The 21,938-nt window shown below is 45.0% G+C and overlaps 1 protein-coding gene across 1 annotated transcript; it reads right to left on the bottom strand.

The window, feature by feature from the left end:
• Nucleotides 1-618: 618 nt before the first annotated feature.
• LOC105539111 (chromosome unknown open reading frame, human C17orf67) lies at nucleotides 619-21,627 on the bottom strand. The gene is made up of 3 exons (XM_011979237.1): nucleotides 21,501-21,627; nucleotides 20,608-20,708; nucleotides 619-755 (listed from the first exon to the last, which is right to left on the bottom strand). The coding sequence occupies exons 1-3, from the start codon at nucleotides 21,553-21,555 to the stop codon at nucleotides 639-641; spliced, it is 273 nt and encodes a 90-aa protein (XP_011834627.1). The 5' UTR covers nucleotides 21,556-21,627; the 3' UTR covers nucleotides 619-638.
• Between the last annotated feature and the right edge of the window lie 311 nt (nucleotides 21,628-21,938).

The following is a 21,938-nucleotide window of genomic DNA, read 5'->3' as shown; positions in this document are numbered from 1 at the left end:
CAGACAGGGAGAAGCAAACGGCCTCATCCAGGCACAGAGGTACAGAGTTGGGGGCATGCTGGGTGTGGGGGGAAAGCTGGGCAGTCCCCTGCTGGTAGGCTGAAAACAGAAACCCCGGGAAAAGGGAAAGACAGAGGGTGGGCTGGGCAGATTGGCAGCCTTGAAGGCTGCAGGAAGGCAGCGGGGAACATGAGCGAGATCTGGGAAAGAAGTTGTTGATCCTGATGACAGTAGTGATGATCGTGGTAGATGTCACAGGTTGACTCCACGAATGCTGAGCCCTCCCGAAGAGACCTGAGTCTCAACAAAATACACTTCTCCAGATTTGGGGTCCAGAGAGAGGTTTTCTGCATGGCAAATAGGGTCACATCCCTCCTCATTTGGGATCACTTTGTGACTCAATAAAAGTTAGGCTCCCCTGTGTGTCCCCCAGCGCTCCTCTCAACCTGGCTCCCCACTATGTCTCCTGCCTCACTCTTGCCACCCCTACTCCAAACCCATAAACTGCTAACCAGCTGGTCCCCCTGAGGCATGGTCCAGAAAATCTCCCAGCCCATGCCATGCTATATCCCCCGCCACTCCCTCAGACAGAGGCCTGGGAGAGAGAAGGAGACGTACCGAGGCTGGTCCTGATCCCCTTACACAGGATGAACCCTGTTCCTGTCACAATGGGGTTTGCAGTGAGGGTTCAGCCAGTGCTCCAGGAACTGCTCCTCGGCGCGATGCTCCAGGGCGAGCAGGTGGTGCATGTGTTCCTGTCAAAACAAACCACACTGAAGAAGGCTTCATCCACAGTGACAGCCGAGGGGTCAGCATGCATGGCGTGGCTCTGGCCCCCTAGACAGGGCAGGATGGGAGGACAGGCAGGAAGGAGAAATCGACAGCCACATCCATGCCTCTCAGTAGGGAAGATCAGTCAGTATGACCCACCCGGTGAGCAAAATAAAGAAGTCTGACAATACTAAGTGCTGAGCAGGTGGATCTCCATGAAATCATGGAACAACCACTTCAGAAAACAACTGATTGCCTGTAATCGAGAAATTTCACTCCTACTTCAGTGGACCTCAAACTTTATCAGATACCACAGTCACCCAGAGAGCTTATTACAACACAGATTGCTGGGCCTATCCTATAGTTTCTGACTCAGTGGGTCTTGGGTGGGACTTGAGAAGTTGCATTTCTAACAAGTTCCTAGCTAATAGTTATATTGCTAGTTGCTCTGAGAACAAGAGAAACTCTTATATCAGGAGAGGTGTATAAAAATGTTTATAGCAGCAATAAATTTGTCATAGCAAAACACTGGAAACATGCCAAATAGACTCTTACAGGAGAATGAATCAATAAATTATGGTAGGGTTATGCCATGGAATATTACACAGCAGAGAACATAAATTAATTATACTGTAGCTATATACAACAACATAGGTGGGTCTTAGAAATAGCATATTGAGTGAAAAGTCCAAGTAACTACATTTATAGCATGACACTATTTTTATAAAGTTCAAATATGTATAACTAAATCATGTAATATATTACTTATGGCTATATGCATTTCTGATAAAATCATCTTTTTTAAAAGACAAGGGATAAGCAGAAGAAAGCTAGGGTTGCTATGCTAATATCAAACAAAAAGACTTTAAAGTATTAAAAATGTTACTAGAAATAGAGAAGCATTTTGTAAAAATAGTCTGGCAGCTCCTTACAATACTAAACATAGAGTTACCATTTGTACTCCTGGCTAGCAACTGTACTTGTAGGTATATACCCAAGAGAAACAAAAAATGAATGTCCACACAAAAACTTGTACACAGATGTTTACACCAGCATCATTTGTCACAGCCAAAAACCAGAAGCAACCCAAATGTCCACCAACAAATGAATGGATAAATAAAATGTGCTACTTCCATATAATGGAATATTATTTGGCAATTAAAATGAGTGAAGCAGTGGTCCCTGCTACAATATGGATGAACCTTGAGAACATTATGCTAAGTGACAGAAGCCAGTCACAAAGGACCACACGGTGTACGATTCCATTCTTATGAAAGGTGGCCAGTCCTACACATTAATCTGTCCACAACAGAAAGCAGCTCCTTGCCCTGACTAGTCCTGCCCCTTACTGTGGCCAGCATCTCCATCTACTCAGGAACCCACTCCAGAACACGAACTGTCATTGCCTCCCTCACCCTCAAACTCAACATAGGACTGAGCATTAGAACGTTGAGGCTATCTCCTGAATAGTTCTCAGATGCCCTCCCTCATCTCTGCCACTTCCCTAGGTCAGGTCTTCACCATTGTCCACCAAGGCTGCCGCAGACTCCTGACCCCTCTGTCTGTCTCACCCATCTGTGTTGCATTCCTCCCACCCCATGCCTCCTCCCTCCTCCATCCCTGCTCCACTCTGACAGAGTGACCCAAAATGGTCAAAGGTGGCCCACCAGGGCCACCTTCCTCCTCAAAGACGTCACCAGTGCTATCTACCTGCAAGGAGTCAGCGCCTGCCTCTACCCGTGGGTTTTGTCTGTGGTTCTGGATAATGTACTTGCAAGCCAGCAGATGAGTGCAGCTTTGGGTAGGATTCCCCACCTTCCCCCACTCCTCACAACAGCAGGGAGTGCCCCTGCCCTCCCACCTTGGTCTACAATTGTCATTGACAGCCTTTGTTAATCTCTATGCTTCTCAAGAACACAATTTCTCCCTGAAAAGATTGCCTGAAGAGACTTTAATGAAGAGATCATTCACAGCCATGTGAGTAGGGTTAAGGGAACTATCAAAGAATATTCTAGCACGCAGGGACTAGCAATACGGGGAAGCCATGACCATGCCTAAGTTTGCAGGGCCAAGGGTGGAGAACCCTTAGAGGAGCCAATAGGCCTGGGGCCAGGGGGGTGGGGCTGCTGTGGTCTTGGGGGCACAGCACAGCCTTTGCAAGGCAAGGAGGTAACAGGGAACAAACAGCCCATCCTCTCCCTCCTCTTCCCCTCAGTCTCCTGCAGGGCCCAATCAGAAGCCAGCCGGCCAGGAAACCAAGGGATTCAGTCTACAGGGGTCAGTCTCCTTGAGCACATAGTGGGGCACAGCAGGGTGGAGGATGGACTGGGGTCAGGGCAGAGAAAACCCACGTCAATGCTAGGATGATGAGGAGTGGCAGGTGTGCTACCACCAGAGAAGGGAGCAGACAGCACAAATAACAGAGGGCCATGACAGGGCCTCTCTGCAACCTGCAGCTCATCAGTCTCTGAATACACCCATCCTTTGCATGAAATTTTTGTCTTTGCATCTCCTCTCTCTCTCAGTTTGCTCATGCTCTGCCCTTTATCAACAGGAATGTCACTTCCAGCCTTTGGGGCTGGCCTTCTCCTCCCAACGTGCCTTGGTCTTCCCCAAAGCCAGTTCAGGCTGTGAATTTTCTGTATATGGGTTACTCACGGCATTATGTGCTACAAGTGATGCATAAAACAGAAAAATGATAAATCAACAGGACCTCTCTTAAATAAAAGAATAAAATGTGATTCCTCTTGTCTTAGTTATAAGGTCTCCTCCTTCCCTCTCCATCTTCTGGTGCAATCTCTGGCCTACAAGAACTGCCTATCATACTGAAGGTGGTTCATCATATCTCTGCTTATGGCAACCACATCGCTAGTTAAGCAAGAAGCTTCAGCGCACTGCTCTTCCTTGCTCTCCCAGCATCCAAGCAGCCTAACTCCTGTGAATGCTCCTGGATCCCTTCTACCCACCCCAACTGCCTCTGCCCAGCTTAGGCCCCAGCCCAGGCCCCAGCCCTGGGGCTAGATCCCTGTCACAACCTCTGCAGGCTCTTACTACCCCTTGTCTTACCTTCTTCCTCTCGTGGAATTTTTTATTGTTTTGTTTTGTTTTCTTAATAGGCTTTATTTTTTAGAGCAGTTTTAGGTTCGCAGCAAAATTGAGCAGAAATATAGTGTTCCCATATATCCCCTGTCTTCATACAGGCACAGCCTTCCCCACTACCAACATCCTCCACCAGCATGGGATATTTGTTACAGTTGATGCACCTGCATTGACACATCACCATCACCAGTCCATAGTTGACATTAGGGCTCACTCTTGGTATTACACAAAAGCATGGCAGTTGGGCACCATGGCTCACGTCTATAATCCCAGCAATTTGGGAGGCCAAGGTGGGCAGATCGCTCGAGCTCTGGAGTTCGAGACAAGCCTGGGCAACAGGGTGAAACCCTGTCTCTACCAAAAATACAAAAAAAAATTAGCCAGGTGTGGTGATGCATGCCTGTAGTCCCAGCTACTCATGAGGCTGAGGTGGGAGGATCTCTCGAGCCCAGGAGGTGGAGGTTTCAGTGAGCTGAGATCGCACCATGGCACTCCAGCCTGGGCGACAGTGCGAGCTTTTGTCTCAAAAATAAATAAATAAATAAAAATAAAAATAAAAGCATGGCACCTACATCTGCTTCTGATAAGGACCTTAGGAAGCTTCCACTCATGGCAGAAGGTGAAGGGGAGCCGATATATGCAGATCACATGGTGAGACAGGAGGCAAGAAAGAGAGGAGGTGCCAGGCTCTTTGCAACAATCTTCTCATGGGAACTAAGAGTGAAAACTCCCTCATTACCACCATTCATGAGGGATCCACCTCCATGACTCAAACACCTCCCACAAGGCCCCACCTCCAACACTGGGGATCAAATTTCAACATGAGACTTGGTGGGGCCAAACAAACCACATACAAACCCTAGCACTACCATTGCAATATCAGCAATATCACACGGAACAGTTTCACTGCCCTAAAAATCTGCTTTGCTCTGCCTGTTCATCTGCCCAACCCCTGGCAACCACTGATCTTTATACTGTCTCTATAGTTTTGCCTTTCCCAGAATGTCATGTAGTTAGAATCAAAGAACATGTAATCGAATTTTCAGATTGGTTTCTTTTCTTTAGTAATATGCATTGAAGTTTAATTCCATGTCTTTCTATGGCTTGATAGCTCATTTTGTTTTAGGGTTGAATAATATTCCATTATCTGGATGTACCATAGTTCATTTATGCACTCATCAGGACATCTTGGTTGCTTCCAAGTTGGAGTAATTATGCATAAAACTGCTACAAACATGTGAGTGCAGGTTTTGTGTGGATCTAAGTTTTCAACTCCTTTGGGTAAACACCAGGGAGTGTGATTATTGAATAGTATGTTAAGAGTAGGTCTGGTTTTGTAAGAAACTGTCAAACTGTCTTCCAAAGTAGCTGCATCGCTTTGCATTTCCACCAGCAATGAGTGAGAGTTCTGTTGCTTCACATCCTCACCAGCATTTGGTGTTGTCCGTGTTCCGGATTTTGGCCATTCTAATAGGTGTATAGTGGCATCTCACTGCTGTTTTAAGTTGCATTTCCCTAATGACGTATGATGTTTCACATGCTTACTTGCCATCTGTATATCTTCTTCAGTAGATGTCCATTCAAGTCTTTTGTCAGAATGGGTTTTTAAAATATAAAAAACAAAAATAGCTTTATTGGTTTTTATTTTTATCACAACAGTGATACATATTACTTTCTTAAAGTCACGTAAAAAAAAAAGAAAGTTATAAAAAAAGGCTGAAAAATCCCTCTTGATTTTTCCATATCCTGTTGCAAAGTGATTTTTTTTTTCTTTTTTTTTTTAGATGGAGTCTCGCCCTGTCATCCAGGCTGGAGTGCAGTGGCACCATCTCGGCTTACTGCAAGCTCCACCTCCTGGGTTCACGCCATTCTCTTGCCTCAGCTTCCTGAGTAGCTGGGACTACAGGCACCCGCCACCACACCCGGCTAATTTTTTGAATTTTTAGTAGAGATGAGGTTTCACCGTGTTAGCCAGGATGGTCTTGATCTCCTGACCTCGTGATCCACCTGCCTCGGCCTCCCAAAGTGCTGGGACTACAGGCGTGAGCCACCGCGCCCAGTCACAGGGTGATACATTTTTTTAATTCACCCACATTGCTTCTTCACTTAAAATGCCTGCATGCCTCCCACAGGGCTCAGGAGAAAGTTCTGATTCCTTAATGTGGCTAAGGGCTTTCCATGACCCAGCTATACCCATCTCCTGAGCCTCTTCACTCACCATAAATACACTTGAGCTTTGTTCTCCATCTTTCCCTGAACGGGCCATGCTTGCTGTTCTTTCTAAGGCTTCCAAAGCACCTGTTGTTTGCTCTGCCTAGAACACCCCTGTACCTTCTTATTTTCCCATCTCATCCTTACCTGACTTTTCAGGCCTCAGCTTAGATGTTACTTCCTCTAGGAAACCTTCTCAGATTCCCCGTGACCCCACTTCTCTGGGTCCCCAAAGCTCCATAGACTTTTCCCAGCGTAGCCCTCCCTGGTCATTCTGTGTGGCAGTGAGCGCTCCCTGAGAGTGGGGACTTTATTGGCCTGCCTCATATTGTTTAGTGGAGGTGGTAGGTGGGTTGGCTCATATATTGGTATCAAAATTTGATGTTCCAGCTGGGTATGGTGGTGCACACCTGTAGTCCTTGCTACTCAGGAGGCTAAGGCGAGAGGATTACTTAAGCCCAGGAGTTTGAGGCTTCAGTGAACTATGATGATGCCACTGCACTCCAGAGCAGGCAACAGAGCAAGACTCAAGCAAAACTCAAAACAAAAACAAAAAACTTGATGTTATTTTTTGTTCCTTCCAAAAGAGAATGGATAGAGAAGGGAATGATTTTTAGCTTGGAGTGTGTTTTTGATATTGTCCTGAAGGAAATGTTGGTGCTGTAATTATAGGATGTGAACCATTGCAAAGTATGCATAGAACGGGTCCATACAAACTGCAGAAGAATAATCAGAGAAGTGGCATTTCACCTTAAGAAAGAGTAGACATACTCAGTCGTACTTGTGATGTGATTAAATTGTTTTTGGCATGTATCAATATCATAAAAATTCTAAATCATGGAAACCTTCCTATGGCATTAAGAAGGCTTTAACGAAGGGTCCACTTTAGAACTCTAAGTTTTTAAGTTTTTAGAACACCCTCTAGGAAATCTGCATTCTATATCAAATGTAGTCATTTAAAAAGAAAAAAAAAAAAAAGAATGTGCAAAGGAAGGAATTATGAAGTGTCCAACTTTTCTGATTTTTTTCTTTCCCCCAGGACCCATGCAGTTTGGATTTGTTTTGGTTATGGTTGTTGTTCTCATTTAACTCATCAAAATACACTCAGTGTTCTGGCAGGAAGTCTCTGGGTCAGCTGGGGTAGAAGGCAGATGGTGAGAGGGCTCCTTGTAGGATCCAACAATGATTCCCTGGCTGCTTTCTGAACATTTTTGCAGATTTTGGGCTGAGCTCCTTTCCTATCCAGGGAGTCTTTGGCCAGAAGAATAGTAATTGGGAGGAACAGGAAGGCCGTGTGCAGTCTTGTAAATAAGGAACAACAAGTTCCCAGCACATAACTTTACTTGTTCAACTATTCTGTGGAAGCAGCACACTGAAGGAACCCCTGCTGCCTGCTTCTTGCTGGCCTGTTGGCCAGACAGGGAGGAATAGAGGCTAAGAGTCTCAGTCTCCTTCAAACCTGGACTCTGTCATTATTGCTTTACCTCTCCAGCCTCAATTTGTTCATCTGCAAGACGGGGATTGCACTAGCACTTGCTTCCTTAAGGTAGTTAACTTGCTTCCTTGGGTTAGATATTAAATGAAATGGTGCAAATAAAGTTTTGTGCCAAATAAGTAGCCTGCATTTGTCCCTCTAGGTCCATTCTCTCCCCCTTTTCATCTGGCTGTGGGACCCAGATTAATTGTCGGCATAGACTCCCTTGGCCTGTGGCTTCTGGTTGGGTTTCATCAGTGGGAGGTACCAGAACAGATTAGAGGGTAGGAGGAGGGAGAGGTCAGAGTATTCAATCCCCTAGTTCCTCCCCAAGGAGTCACAGCCACACCAAGCATAAATACAATCACAAAAGAAATCATTTAAGCTTGAATGTCATCTTTTTAAAGAATTTCCACAGTTCACCCCAGCAATTGGCTGCATCCCTCTCCTGAAGGCCACAGCTCCTAGGAGGCTGTCCTCTCCAGCTCCGGGAACCATCTGCCTCCCTTACTCCTTCATGGTCTAGAGACTGTTAACCCTGATCCTTTATCATTTCTTGTTGGTTAACCTTAATCCTGCCCACGCCTTTGTAAAAAGTCTCTTTATTAAACACTCTTCAGGTACCCCATCTCCTGCTGGGACCCCAATACTCCAGGGGCCTGGCACACCATTCCTGGAATGTAGTAGGAACGCATTAAATGCTAGCTGTTAACTTTGGTTACTATTAGATAACAAAGATCTGAGTACACACCAAGGTTGTGAAGGAGAGCATCTTTCCCAGGAACTGGTACACAGGAAACTTTCCGTAAAGGCTTGTTGAAGAAAAGACTACAGCATCATTCTTCAAAGCGTGATCTGTGCTCCCCTCAGGGGCCCATAAGGCCAAATAATTTTTAGAATAACACTCAGACATTATTTATCTTCTTGCTGTATTGGCATTTTCACTGATGTGCCAAGGCAGTGGTAGGTAAAATGACTGGCACGTTAGCAGGAATCCAGGCAGTGGTACCCAATTCTATTAGCGGTCATCGTATCCTTCCCCACCACACACTCACACTACGAAAATAAAAATAAAACATTCTTAAAATGCCAGTTGCCCTGAAGAATGCCCTGGTGAAACAGTATACAGCAACCCAAATGGGCATATGCAGGCAGTACTTCTGCTGTATGACAAAGTGCAATGATTTTCACAAGGAAAAGCACATGTGCAATTGCTGGTGTTGAACTGGCTATGCATGTTTTATGTGCACATTGGGCAGACATCTTGACAATGAATGAAGTAAGCCTGTCACCTCAAGGAAAACAATTTACAGTATTTATTAAATTGAGCTTCCCAGAGGAAACCGGATTTTTGAAAACTTGCATCTGCTACAGGAGGCTGGCAACTTCCCAATACTTAAAGACATTTATAATGAGATCACTGGTGATATTAACGAATGTCACTACTGATACACAGCACCTTTTATAATTATATACTCATTTGCATCTTTACTCATTTAATCTCTGTCCCTCTCAGTCAAATATCCAACCAGTTTTTTTATGGCAGTGACCAAAGTATATCTGGTCTATGACTTAGTGCTTGGCACGCAGTAGGACCACAACAAAGCTCAGTGGAAAAATGTATAAAGGAGCAAATGAATAAATAAAATAACTGTTCTTTCCCCATAATCTTGCTAAATCCTCCTTGGAAATGTCTTGACATCTGTGTCAATCTGCTCATTATAACAGCCTAGGCCAAATGTACATTAAAAGCATCAAAAAGTAATATATATTTCACACTCCTAAACACCAACTGAAATCATCACTGAAGAAAAACCACCAAAACACACACACATAGAGAACAAGAAAGAAATCAGCACTGGTTTCCATGACATTTCACAATTTACTTAAAATGTTAGGAAAATGAATATGCCACAAATGCCTAAAAAGCAATCATTAGTCAAATCAAAAGGCAAATTGCAAATCTCCTGAAAACCACAAATTCAACAATTGCACTGCCTGAGTTAGAAATGACCCGACATTAGTGATAATCTCAAATGTTCCTGGAGCAAGGAAGAAGAGGTATATGGAAAATAAGTTTTAATTTCTTCAGATTCCTTTCTCCAAGTGGGGGGGGTGTAAATTAAAGCAAAACAAAACCAATATCTGTGTTCCATGTCAAATGCCAACTGTAATGATTTAAATATTTCTCAGTAACTAGAGCAGAAATTAAAAGTAGTCCTTTATTATGGCTCTGGACTGGTGTGATAACGAACTTGTCTTCTTGCTGTATTGGCATTTTCACTGATGTGCCAAGGCAGTGGTAGGTAAAATGACTGGCGCCTTAGCAGGAATCCAGGCAGTGGTACCCAATTCTATTAGCAGTCATTGTATCCTTCCCCACCACACACTCACAGTATGAAAATAAAAATAAAACATTCTTTTATACGTTTGTAAATAAAACATTCTTTAATACCCACCAGAACTTGACCTATGCTGAGAATCATAAAGTGGACAGTTATTCTATTGAGGCAGGGCCTTTTTCCAAGAAGGCAAAATCCTTCCCGTGACATTTTTGCAGAATTAAAGATCCATCAGCATTTGGAAAAATTATTTTGCTCATTAGTACAAGCAAGGTAATCCCATAGATAGAATGGTGGCTCAGAACTTAACTGCACTGGAACACTGAAGGCTCAGCCCTGAAGGAAGGCAGAACAGTGCTGTGGGCAATTTACACCTCGGTCACTCCAAACTGGCCTTTGAGGCAATGGGGAACAAAAGGGTAATGGAGTTACTACACACATTTGTCAAAGAGCTAAACATGAAAGTATATTTTACAAAGTCTACTTATAACAAAGCTAATATGATTTATGCTTGCCAAACAAGAACATTCCTTAAAGGATCATAGGCCAAAATGGAATACTTCCTAGGAAAGTGTATTCCCAGGTTTCACAAGCACTTACAAATATAATCACAAAAGAAATAATTTAAGCTTGAATGTCATCTTTTTAAAGAATTTCCACAGGTCAATCGAGCAATTGGCAAACAATCTCTTCCCTAAAATTTGAGTAGATTAAGAGAAATTTAATGAGTCTAAGTGAGGCAATAGAAAATTTTTTTTGGAATAACCTTCGGGTTTTACAGCAGAGCTATATCCCACAAAATTTCTACCCTGGAGAGAAGCAAAGAAGGGAATGGAAAGAAGTAACAATCATTTAGTAAATGCCAATACTGTACTGTGCTTGGTGGTGGGGACCCAGAAGTGAAACAACTAGTCCATCTCCTCAAGTAATTTAGAACAGTCTAGTAGAGAGACACTGAAGAGTCAAAAACAGCAACCTTGTGCTGCAAGTGCTATGCTAGTGGGATGTTCTGATTTACTAGGGGGAGGCACCAAGAAGGCTCTCAAAAACGACATCATTTAAGGTGAGTTTCTGGGGATGAATGAGAGTTAACCAGGTAAACAAGAGCAGAAGATACAACTACAAAAGCAGATGCCATGGGAGGAGAACTTGCAACACACCATCATCCCACATACATTGTTTCTAGTCATGGATTTCCAATGCCAACGAATGGCACTAAGCTGCCTATACAAAACCCTACAGGTTATTTTTTATCCCTACTCCTCCCTGCCTGCACCCACTCCCCCTGCCCCAGCAACAGCCCACTGGTCTCCAATTCAAGATACAATAATCATGTTCCCATCATATCTTTACCTTAAAACCTCTACTAGAATACTGTCTCAGAAGACAGTTACATTGAATACTAAACATAACATGAATTGTTTAAAGTCTTTTGGAAAATAATTCAGTAATATATACTAAAAGTTTTTAAAATACTCTGATTCTTGGACCTAGTAATTCATTTTCTGGGAATATACCCATAGAAAATACTTTAAAATATTAAAAGTACTTTATGCACAAAAACGTCCTGAGTGTTGTTTATAACAGAAAAATATTGGAAATGATCCAACTATCTAACAAAAGAGGATAATTCAGTAACATTATGGTTACATATAGCTTATAATAGTACAAGGACATGTGTATGTTAATATTAAGGGAAAAAACAGGACAGAAAATTGTAGATACTTTTTAAAAAATATATACGAAGACTAAAAAGAAACACATTTTTTACATGCCTGTCTTTGGGGAGAAGGGGCAGGACTACAGTTGATTTTCCTTTTTTTTTTTTTTTTTTTTTTTTTGAGAGGGAGTCTTGCTCTGTCGCCCAGGCTGGAGTGCAGTGGCGCAATCTCGGTTCACTGCAAGCTCCACCTCCCGGGTTCACGCCATTCTCCTGCCTCAGCCTCCCAAGTAGCTGGGACTACAGTTACCCACCACCACGCCCAGCTAGTTTTTTGTATTTTTAGTAGAGACGGGGTTTCACTGTGTTAGCTGGGATGGTCTCAATCTCCTGACCTCGTGATCTGGCTGCCTCGGCCTCCCAAAGTGCTAGGTTTACAGGCGTGAGCCACCGCACCCGGCCTACAATTGATTTTCTTTCATTCTTTTGACTCTTTCTTGGCTTCCAATTTTTCAATAGTATATGTGAAAGGTTTAAATATTTTTAATTATACAAGTAATTACTCTAGTATACAATTCAAACATCAAATCACTACCTTTAATCCTAGTCTCCTAAATGAGATGATACAGTTAAAAGTCAACTGATTACCTCTCTAGACCTTCTTTTAGAAATTTACATGCATATCGATGTACCTATGTAAATATTGCATCATATAGTATTGTTTTGGGTGTGAGTCCCAGGAAGGCAGAATTTTACTCTGTTACCCAGGTTGGAGTGCAGCAATCATAGCTCACTTCAGCCTTGAACTCCTGGGCTCAATCGATCTCCCACCTCAGCCTCTCCTGAGTAGCTGGAACTACAGGTGCATGCCACCCCACCTGACCAGGACTGTGAATTTTATTCAGAGTAAGACAGGAAGTCATTGGCAGGTTTTGTGCAGGAGAGGGTCATGATCTTGTTTACACTTTAAGAAATAACTCTGACTGCTCCACTGAGAGCAAGACAGGAAGTAGGGAGACCATGACAAGATTATTGCTTAGTCCACTCTACAAATAATTGTGGTGGAGGTGGCGGTGGAGGGTGAGAAGTAGTCAGGTTCTGGATTTGGAGGTGGTCCCATTAGCCCAATGTGGAACGCTAAGGCAGCAGTCATTATGAGGGTAAAACAGGGAATTTTGTTTGGGGCTGTTAGATCTGAAATGCTTGTTAAATATTCCAGTACAAACAGTGGTATGGAGTGGACAGTCATGTAAATGACTGGGAAGAAGTCAGGCTAGAGATAGAAGTGTGCAGCATCAGCAGGGAGGTGAGCTTTAAAGCCACATGGAGGGCAGAGCCCTGGGACCCCCTGACATTTAAACAACTGTCAGAGGCCAAGAATCCAGTAAAGGAAACCTAGCAGCAGGAGCCACCAAGTGGAATGAGAAGCTTGGGCGAGGCATGCTGGGAAAGTGGAAACCAAGTGAGCAGAGTGCCCAAAAGGAAGAAAGAGAGATCAATTGTGTCAAAAACTAACATGCACTTGTTCCCAGTCCCAGGACACCAGGAGCAGAGATGGACCACCTTTGCAGTTCTCCAGGGTGAACAGGGATCACCTGGGGGTTAGCAAGGCACAGATTTGCCTTCAGGAAGTGTGGAGAGGAGCCTGGGTCTGCATGTCTGACGGGATCCCAGATAAGGCCCGTGCAGCCCAGCTGGGGATCATATTTTGAACAGCAAGAGTTTAGACTACAATCCTGAAAATCAACATAAGCACATTCATCACTAAGGAAACCTTCAAGGAAAGCTCAGAATATTTTTCCACCTTCTTCCCTCTAAACCCAAACCTAGCCCTTCTTTTCGCACAGCCTGATCTTCATTAATTTCTCCCCAAGCAGATGTTTTTTCTCTGTCAGGATCTTGAGCCTTCATTATACCATGAGCTCTCTAACATGATGGGGCCACTTTGTCTAAAGTAGAAAGTCAAGAGAATCGCTTGAGCCCAGGAGGCCGAGACTGCAGTGAGCCATGATTGCACCACTGCACTCCAGCCTGGGCAACACAGTGAGATCCTGTCTCAAAAATAAATAAATAAATAGTAGCAAGTCAATTCAGCTGAAACCTACGTGCCTCCAAAAGCGATGTCCCCAAGCAAATTAGTTCCAGCCTTCGGAGAGTGTTCATCCCATTCCTGTGAAGTCTAGAACCCTACTCTCCAAAATCTCTGAAAATGTGGGGTCAAGTTTATTCTGAATTATTCTCATAACCAATTTCTCTACCCCTGCAACTTCCACATTCTAGGCAATCCCTTGCTCTCATCAGCCCCCACCACCCATACAATACCCCCCTGCCATCCACCATTCCCTCAAGGAACTACTAACACAAAGTTTCTGTATGTAGCGGACTTGTCCTAAGGTTTGCGGGTAGCAGTGGGTAATAACAGCACAGAGCAGAAATCAACTTTAAACTCAGTGTTGAGAGTTACCATAAAATAAATGTATCAGTTATTCCTGCTGCTGGGAATTTCAGTGGTTTGCCCTCCTTGGGTTCTACCTTCCCACCTTCTACTTCATACGCTACCTCTATTCGCTGCCTTCATACACTCAAAATCCCTCCTTCTCTCTTACCCAGAGCCATCTGTCTCCCTCTGATCTCCCTCTCCATCCCCTCTGGGCCTCGTCTTCGTCCATCTAGGGTCCCCACAAGGTGTCCGTGCTCCTCTGAATTGAATACTGGCCCTCCCTACAGTACAGGGTTACCCAGCAATCTTCTCAAAAGCACTTTGTCCTTCCCACCACCAAGTCGGAAAAGAACAGCTTGTTGCAGTGAATCAGCAGGATCTATGTCAAACAGTCTAGCCCTTTGTGTGCACAGGCACAGCTTGTCTCAACCTGTTTCCAAAATGCCTATAAATCCACAGAAGCCAACCTCTGCCAATATTTAAGCCAAGTGTTAAGTTTATAAACATGGCTCAGTAGATCTTCATGGGGAGAGACTTCTGCAAATCTTCATACTTGTTTTCATTTTGAATTCTTAACACCTCCCCTAAAGCACCATTTGTTTACCCTCATCAGTGGCCTCTTCCCTCTCTGAAAGTGTTTTCTTTTGCACAGTCCCTTAACACGGAGAAGCAAAATAAAATAACCTGACCAGTCATCTCCTGGTAATTTAGAGTGTGGAGGGTTGTGTGTGAGGGTGTGTGGGTCTGTTCTCAAGGGCACATGCATTCTCCAATGATCACTAACTCTACTCATTTGCCCAAGTCCACTTGTTTGTCTGCTGGGTACCATGGCAAGAAGGTGCAATAGTGCATCCAAAACGTCACTTCCTATTTCCCAGGTATGACAGCATCTAAAGGCAAGCATTTAAGAGGCTGCGTCCTGAACTTCTAAAGGGCCCCTGGAAACAAGATCTAATCACATCATTCCCCTGCTTGAAATCCCTGCACAGTTCCCCACTGTGTACAGAAACCCAACTCTGCTGTGGCATCCAAGGATCTTCCAACCCAGCCTCACAACAACAGCTGGTGATGCCATCTGCCATCACTCCACACAACCGAGGTCCTCAAGTCGAGGTGAGAGTAGAAGAGGGGGCTGGAACTCAGACCTTCTGAAAAAATACTCAGCAAGGCCTTTTCAAAACACACAAACACAAACCCTCACACACGCCTCACACATACACCCTCACACACACCCCTCACACACACCCTCACACATACACAGCCTCACACACACCCCTCACACACAATCTCACACACACTCCTCATACACACCCTCATCCACAGATCCCTCACACACACTCCTCACACACAACCTCACACACACACCCCTTATACACACTCTCACCCACAGACCCCTCACACACACCCCTCACACACCCCTTACACACATTCACACACTCCTCACACATACACCCTCACATACCCCTCTACATGCACTCACATACACCCCTCACACACAGACCCCTCACGCACACCCCACATACACACCCTCACACACACACCCTCACACACACCCTTCTACACACACACACCTCACACACAGACCCCTCACACACTCACACACTCCTTACACATACACCCTCACACACTCACACACCCCTTACACATGTACTCTCACACACACATGCACCCTCACACACCTCTCAGACCCCTCACACACACCCCTTACACACACCCTCACACACACCTTCACACACCCCTCACACATACTCCCCACACCCTCACACACACCCCTCAGACATCCCTCATACACCCTTACACACACATCCTTCACACACACCCCTCACACTTCTCACACACAACCTCACACTCCTTGCACAGACCCCTCACGCACACCCCTCACACACCCCTACCTCACACACACTCCTTGCACACACCCCTCACACACACCCTCACACACACCCTCACACACACCGCCGCACCCCTCACATACATCCTCACACACATGCATCCCTCTCCCACACCCCTCATGCACCCTCCCACATCTTCACATACTCCTGACACATATACCCCTCATACAATTCTCATATTTGAATACACACACCCTCACACACACACCCCTCACACACACAAACCCCTCACACGCACAAACCCCTCACACACACCCCTCACACATTTACACACCCCTCACACATCCCTCACACACACCTCTCACACACATTCACACGCACATACACAGACACAATACTGGCAGCCAAATTCACAGCATGGTGCATCCATCCCACCCTCTTCCCGAGCAAAGGGACATCTGTGCGCAGCTGTTCTTGGCCTACACTCAGAAACAGGGAGGGTGAGGAGGTCTTGGCAAAAGGCAAAGAGCCAGAAGGGCTGGCTCCTAGGAGGCAAAGGCCTGAGCCTCTGAACTCCCTCCTTCCCAGGCTACAAAGATGTGGGCCCGTACAGCAACTCTAGTGCCAGCCTCTGACCTCCCCTGGCCAGAGGTCCAGCCTCTTCGGCTCCTCACCACCCGAGGACAAACCTGAGGCCACTGCCTCTTATGCTCCAACTGGGAGTGCAGGGCCAGGATCATTTTTACAGTCACAGTTAAATGCAGTAAATTACCTCTTTTTACGTGCCAGTGACTGGCATTATTAATTTTGCTTTCAGTAAATCCATAAAAGAAGACGTCAACAAGGAGACCCAAGAGGCATGAGTGGGTCAAATAAGTAAGTCGAGGATGTGGAATACTCCCGGCAGCAGGGCCAACATGAGGTGAGAGGCCTGTGGTTTCTAGGGACACCCCTCCAGGGGCCTCAAAATAAACTGCCTGACTCCTCACTCGGGTTGGTATCCTGCTGCCTCTGGCTCTTCTGCCACATTGCAGACTGGCACCAAGAAACCTGTGTCAGCCCCAAGGTTCTATCCAGAGCCCTACAATATGAGACCTGAAATTAGACATTCTGGAATCTAGGCCAGATTCCAGCCAAACTCTGCATTTTACAGATGAAAAAACTAGGCTTCCAAAAGAGGGAGTGACTTACCCAAAGTCCACAACTAGTTAGCGGCAGAATATGGCCTGGAAGTGCACTGGGTGGAATGTTCTTCCCGCCTCATCCCTACCCCCTGCACTGCCTGAGAACTCCTAGTCATCCTTCAAGCCACAGCTGGGGGTCACCTCCTCTGGGAAGCCTTCCCAGCCTCCCCTTTCCTTCCAGTTAGAGCTCGAGACTCTCTGCTTGCAGAGCCACAGTTCATTGTACCACATAACCTTGTTAGTGAGCCCAAATCAGGCTGGAGCTCTCTGGCTCCACCTCCACACAGTGGGCACCTTGCATAAGGAAGAATGTCTGGTTTATCTTGCATCCTCAGTCCCCGGTGCTTAGTAGGGCACAGTCAATATAAAATCTAATTAAGTGCACATCTTGATCAGCACCCACCACTTGACCCTCTCATCTCTCTTTTTGTCTAAACAACTAAGATACTCTCCATACCGCTCACTTCAACATTTAACAGCTTTCTAAATGCTTTTATGTTCCCAACTAGACCACAGGAACTGGTACACACGTGGCCGATTTCTCCCAGATGGCCTAGCCCAGTGGTTCTCAGTCTCAACTGCAGGTTGGCATCACTGGGGCTTTGGCCCCATCCCCCATACCTAGGTCTCACCCCAGGCCACCCCTCTGGGAGTGGGACCCAGGCATCAGAATTTAAATTCCCCAGGTGGTTCCAGAATGTAACCAAAGTTAAGAAACACATTTCTAGAAAAAATATGATACCAGAAACTATTTGTTGATTCAGCCAGTTCTGTGTGTGTTCAAGTGAGTGCAATTATAGAGAAAGACAGAGAGAGACACACACAGCGTGACAGAGAGTAAACAAGAAAAAGTTTACTTGGCAGTGTGTAGACTTGGTTCCTCTCCTTTGGCACTATTGACATTTTGGGCCAGATAATTCTGGGTTGTGGAGGCTGCCCTGTGCCCTGTGTACAGTGTTTAGCAGCATCCTTGGCCTGGACCCACTGGGTGCCAAAAGCAATGCTCCACACAGGTGTAACAACCAAAAATGTCTTCAGATATTGTCAAATGTCCCTGGGGATGAGGAGGCATAATTACCCATGGCTGAGAACTACTAGTATAGACAAGCCACCCAATAATTGACTGCATGTTTGTTTCACATTTCAACTGTAAAACCTATGACCACTTTTCCACACTGGACTGAGTGCCTGAGGATTCTGAATATTGGATCAAGTGTCTCTGGGAGGGACATGGAGGACGGGATGGTGGCTCAGCAACAAGTTCTGAAGCAAGAAGGAGTTACATGGAAACTAATCAGATAGGTTCAAGGCAGTTAAGAGGAGCAGGTGGTGGTCAAGCCCATAAAAGATGAGCAAAACAAACCAGAAAAAGCCAGATATTCAGTAAAATTGCAAAGTTGGAAGCAAGCAGAGGGCTGTCAAGGATTAAGGGAAGTGACGACCACAAGTGGGAAAAGGCAAACAGAGAAGGGGCTTTCAGAAGTTTTTGAGCAGGGGAAGGACCACGCAAAATAGGGTTTTAGGGCCAGAGTCTAGCCTGGCATGTAGGCTGGCATATGGACAGGGTGCAGGAAGGGTGGGGGGCAGGGAGCTGGGCTGCAACAGTTCAAACCCACCTGTTCACCCACACCTACAATGACTCAGTTAGGACAAAGACTGTTATTCCACAGACAGAGTTCAAAAGAGCCAGGTGCAGATGCTGGCACAGAAAATGTCAGGGGGCAGATGTGGGAGTCATTAGAGCTGCCTCTCGAGCACCTTGAGCAGGAGCCACTGCTTTGAGGACCCTTCAACCAGCTCCCCCAGCCCCTGCCAGGTCCCTGAGGAAGAGCTGCAGAATGGCTGCTCCAGGCATCTTGCCAAAGCACAGGGGGCCAGCCAGAGCTCCCCGACAGGATCCCTCCCTCCAGGCATCCTCCTCCCCATCACAGTTGTGCACATGCTGCCCCTCCTTCACCCCACCCCCTCCTCCTATGCCTCCCCCACCTTGCTCTGTCACCCCCACTCTCTTGGCTTCTCTATCTCTCTGCAATCCTTCTCAGCCCTTTCAGGGTTCCTCTTCCTCTGCTCACCTCTGAGTGTTGGTGACCCCAGACTTTAATCATGGGCCTCTTCTCTCATTGTCTCAAACTCTCTAACACCCAGATCTGTACTCCCCCCACTTGAAAAATCCTTCAGTTGTTCTCTACTAGACACAAGATAAAACTCAAGGTACTCAAACCTGTCTCGATCTTGCCCTGCCCACCTCCCAGTCCCCTCCAACCTTGCACTTAAATATTCTGAGCTACCTCTTATTCTACAAAAAAAAAAAAAAAAATTAAAAGCCACATCTATCCCCAACAGCCTGAAGTCATCTGTTCTTAAATCATACTGCATAGCAGCCATTTGCTTACTTCTGTCTCCACCACAGACTTTGAGCAGAAACCTACAGCCCCAGAACCTAGCAGGTACCTGGTACTTAATACTCAGAGGAGTACTTACCATTTGCTGAGCACTTTCTAAGTGCTTTCCTAAGAAGTACTTTGTTTTATCATCATAAAATAATTATTTTACATTATTTATAATAATATTATAGTAATATCAGCAATTGTATTTATTATCCCCATTTTATAGATGAGAGTACTGAGCTACAAAAATGTGAAGAAACTTCCCCAAACTTACCCAGTTAGAAAACAGGGAGATTCAAACCCAGTCTGACCCCAGAGTCAGCACTCTTCATCACTGTGCAATACTATATCTTAATAAGAACCTTTAAACGAAATAATCAAATTATGCATGAGATTTTGCAGTGAATGAAGGCAAATGCTACTGCAGCTCTTTCTGAGCCTCAATATGGAGATTCAGGGAAGACAGGATAAGCATCGTGACCAGAGGAAGGGGCCAGGATGGGAGACCAGCCTGACAGACATGGCTTCCCAGACATTCTAACTTTGCTGGGTCACTGCTACTTCCCTTCATTGCGTGGCATTTTAGCCACCAAAGTCACTATCATTTTAGCAACAGGAGGAAACAAGCCAGGCCTGAATTGGGTCCGGGGCCAGCTAGCAGGGTCTAGTAACATCTACTCACAGAAAGCCTGGCTCAGAAAGACTAGGCAAGTGGATATCATGACCCCACAGGGCAGAAGTAAGGCCAGAGACCAAAATCAGAGAGATGAGATCAGAGCAGAACTCCTCGGGCAGCTGGGACAGAGATTCTCCCTGCCTGGAGAGACCATCATTGACCAAGGATGCTGGTCCAGCCTGCCCCAGGGCCTAAGGGAAGAGGCAGGAGATGGGCTTAGCATTGGCTAAAGGGAACAGCTCCCCAGCAAGCAGGACAGGGGTGACATTCAGCAGCCCTCTCCAGATTCTGGAACTCCCACCGTTGGCCCCATTATTTCTATTTTAAGTTACCCTGTTCACAACAGGTGAGTCAGGCTGGCACCTCCAGAGGAGAAAATGCATAGGTAAAAGATTGAGATTGCATGTATCTTATACCTGAAACTCTAACCGAACCCCCAATTAGCAGCCCATGCTGGGACCAACACCTAGTTTCATAATGAATCGCATTCAAATGATCACATTTTCTTTAAAACCGCCAGAGCCAAGCACTTACCCGCATTGGCTCGTCGGGGAATCCAGGTTTGCTTGGTCTATCCTGTCGCCGAGATCTTAGGAGCTGTTTGGCCTGCTTCTCCGTCAAAATCGGGGAGGTCTCTGGAAAAGTTGGGAAGGTGCCTTAAGGACGCTCAGGTTCAGGAGTTCATGAGCCATCTCAGCAGTCCAAGGCAAAAGATTTGCAAGTTCAATTTTGGTTAAAACACGAAAGTTCTTTCCCGGGGACCTGTCCCAAAGGACGCAGCATTCCAGAGGGCTCAGGAAGCAATTTTGAATTGTTTCGAACATAGTTAACTCAGAGCAAAAGTTGCACAACCTAAACATATTTACTGATTGCAATGGTCCATCTCTTTAAAACGGAGGATTATTTTAATGGATCTTCAGTTCACTGCTCTGTGTCTCTTAGGCTTGCTTTCATGGAAGTTTTTTTAATCCTCAATACACTAAATCAAGTTTAAAGTCATTACTGGAAGATGCCCAGTGATAAGAAGACTATGTTAAACTTGATCATCACAACCCCTCAAAGGAGATAGTACAAAAGTGCTTTGATAATTACTTGCAAATTTTAAAAGACATTATCATAATAAAAATATATCAAATTTTGGTGATCTCATATAAACTCTAAAATAAGCTATCAGAAGCTGAAGATTTATCAGCATTTTTGAGAATTAGTGCTCAAATACATTTCAAGATTTTTTTTTAAAATATATAATGTAACTTTAATGATAAAAATTCTGGAAGCCGGCTCTTATGGAAAAAAAAAGAAAAGAAAAAGCATTGAAATATCTATATACCCTATATATTATTTAAAATTTTAAAAATTAACTGTTAAATAGACTATTATTTATCATGTCAGCATAGAAATAGACTGTTTTTGGAGTCAGTGCTCACCTGAGAAGACAGTCAGTAAGGTAAGAGACAGCACGAGCACAGGCAATGTCTTCATCCTGCCTTGGTTCCTCTGCCTCTTGCTGAGTGAATCCTCCCAGATGGACTCAACCAACTTGAAGGAAGCCCCGCCAGGTTCTGCACTTGTTTATGCTTTGACTAACGGGACTTACGGTATGATGCTGAATGTATCTGACTCTGAGCGTTTTAGTAATGACCACTGAAATATTTTCCTCTGAATTCCTGTAAATTTTTATCTTGAGGAAGGAAATTGTTACTCTGTAATATGACTTTCAGAGTTTGAAATTGAAAAAGCAACATGTGATATTCACTTCATTTAAACAGACAGATAAGCACCAGACAGACGTTTGTGAGTGTTTCTCTGGAGTTTCCGTTTATACTCCTGTGTCATTGAGAATTCATGATCTATTACACATTTGT

Source organism: Mandrillus leucophaeus, unplaced genomic scaffold, assembly GCF_000951045.1.
Source record: "Mandrillus leucophaeus isolate KB7577 unplaced genomic scaffold, Mleu.le_1.0 Scaffold20, whole genome shotgun sequence".
Lineage (NCBI taxonomy): Eukaryota > Metazoa > Chordata > Mammalia > Primates > Cercopithecidae > Mandrillus > Mandrillus leucophaeus.
Note: the sequence above shows the minus strand (reverse complement) of the source record. Positions and strands in the feature narration are given on the sequence as shown.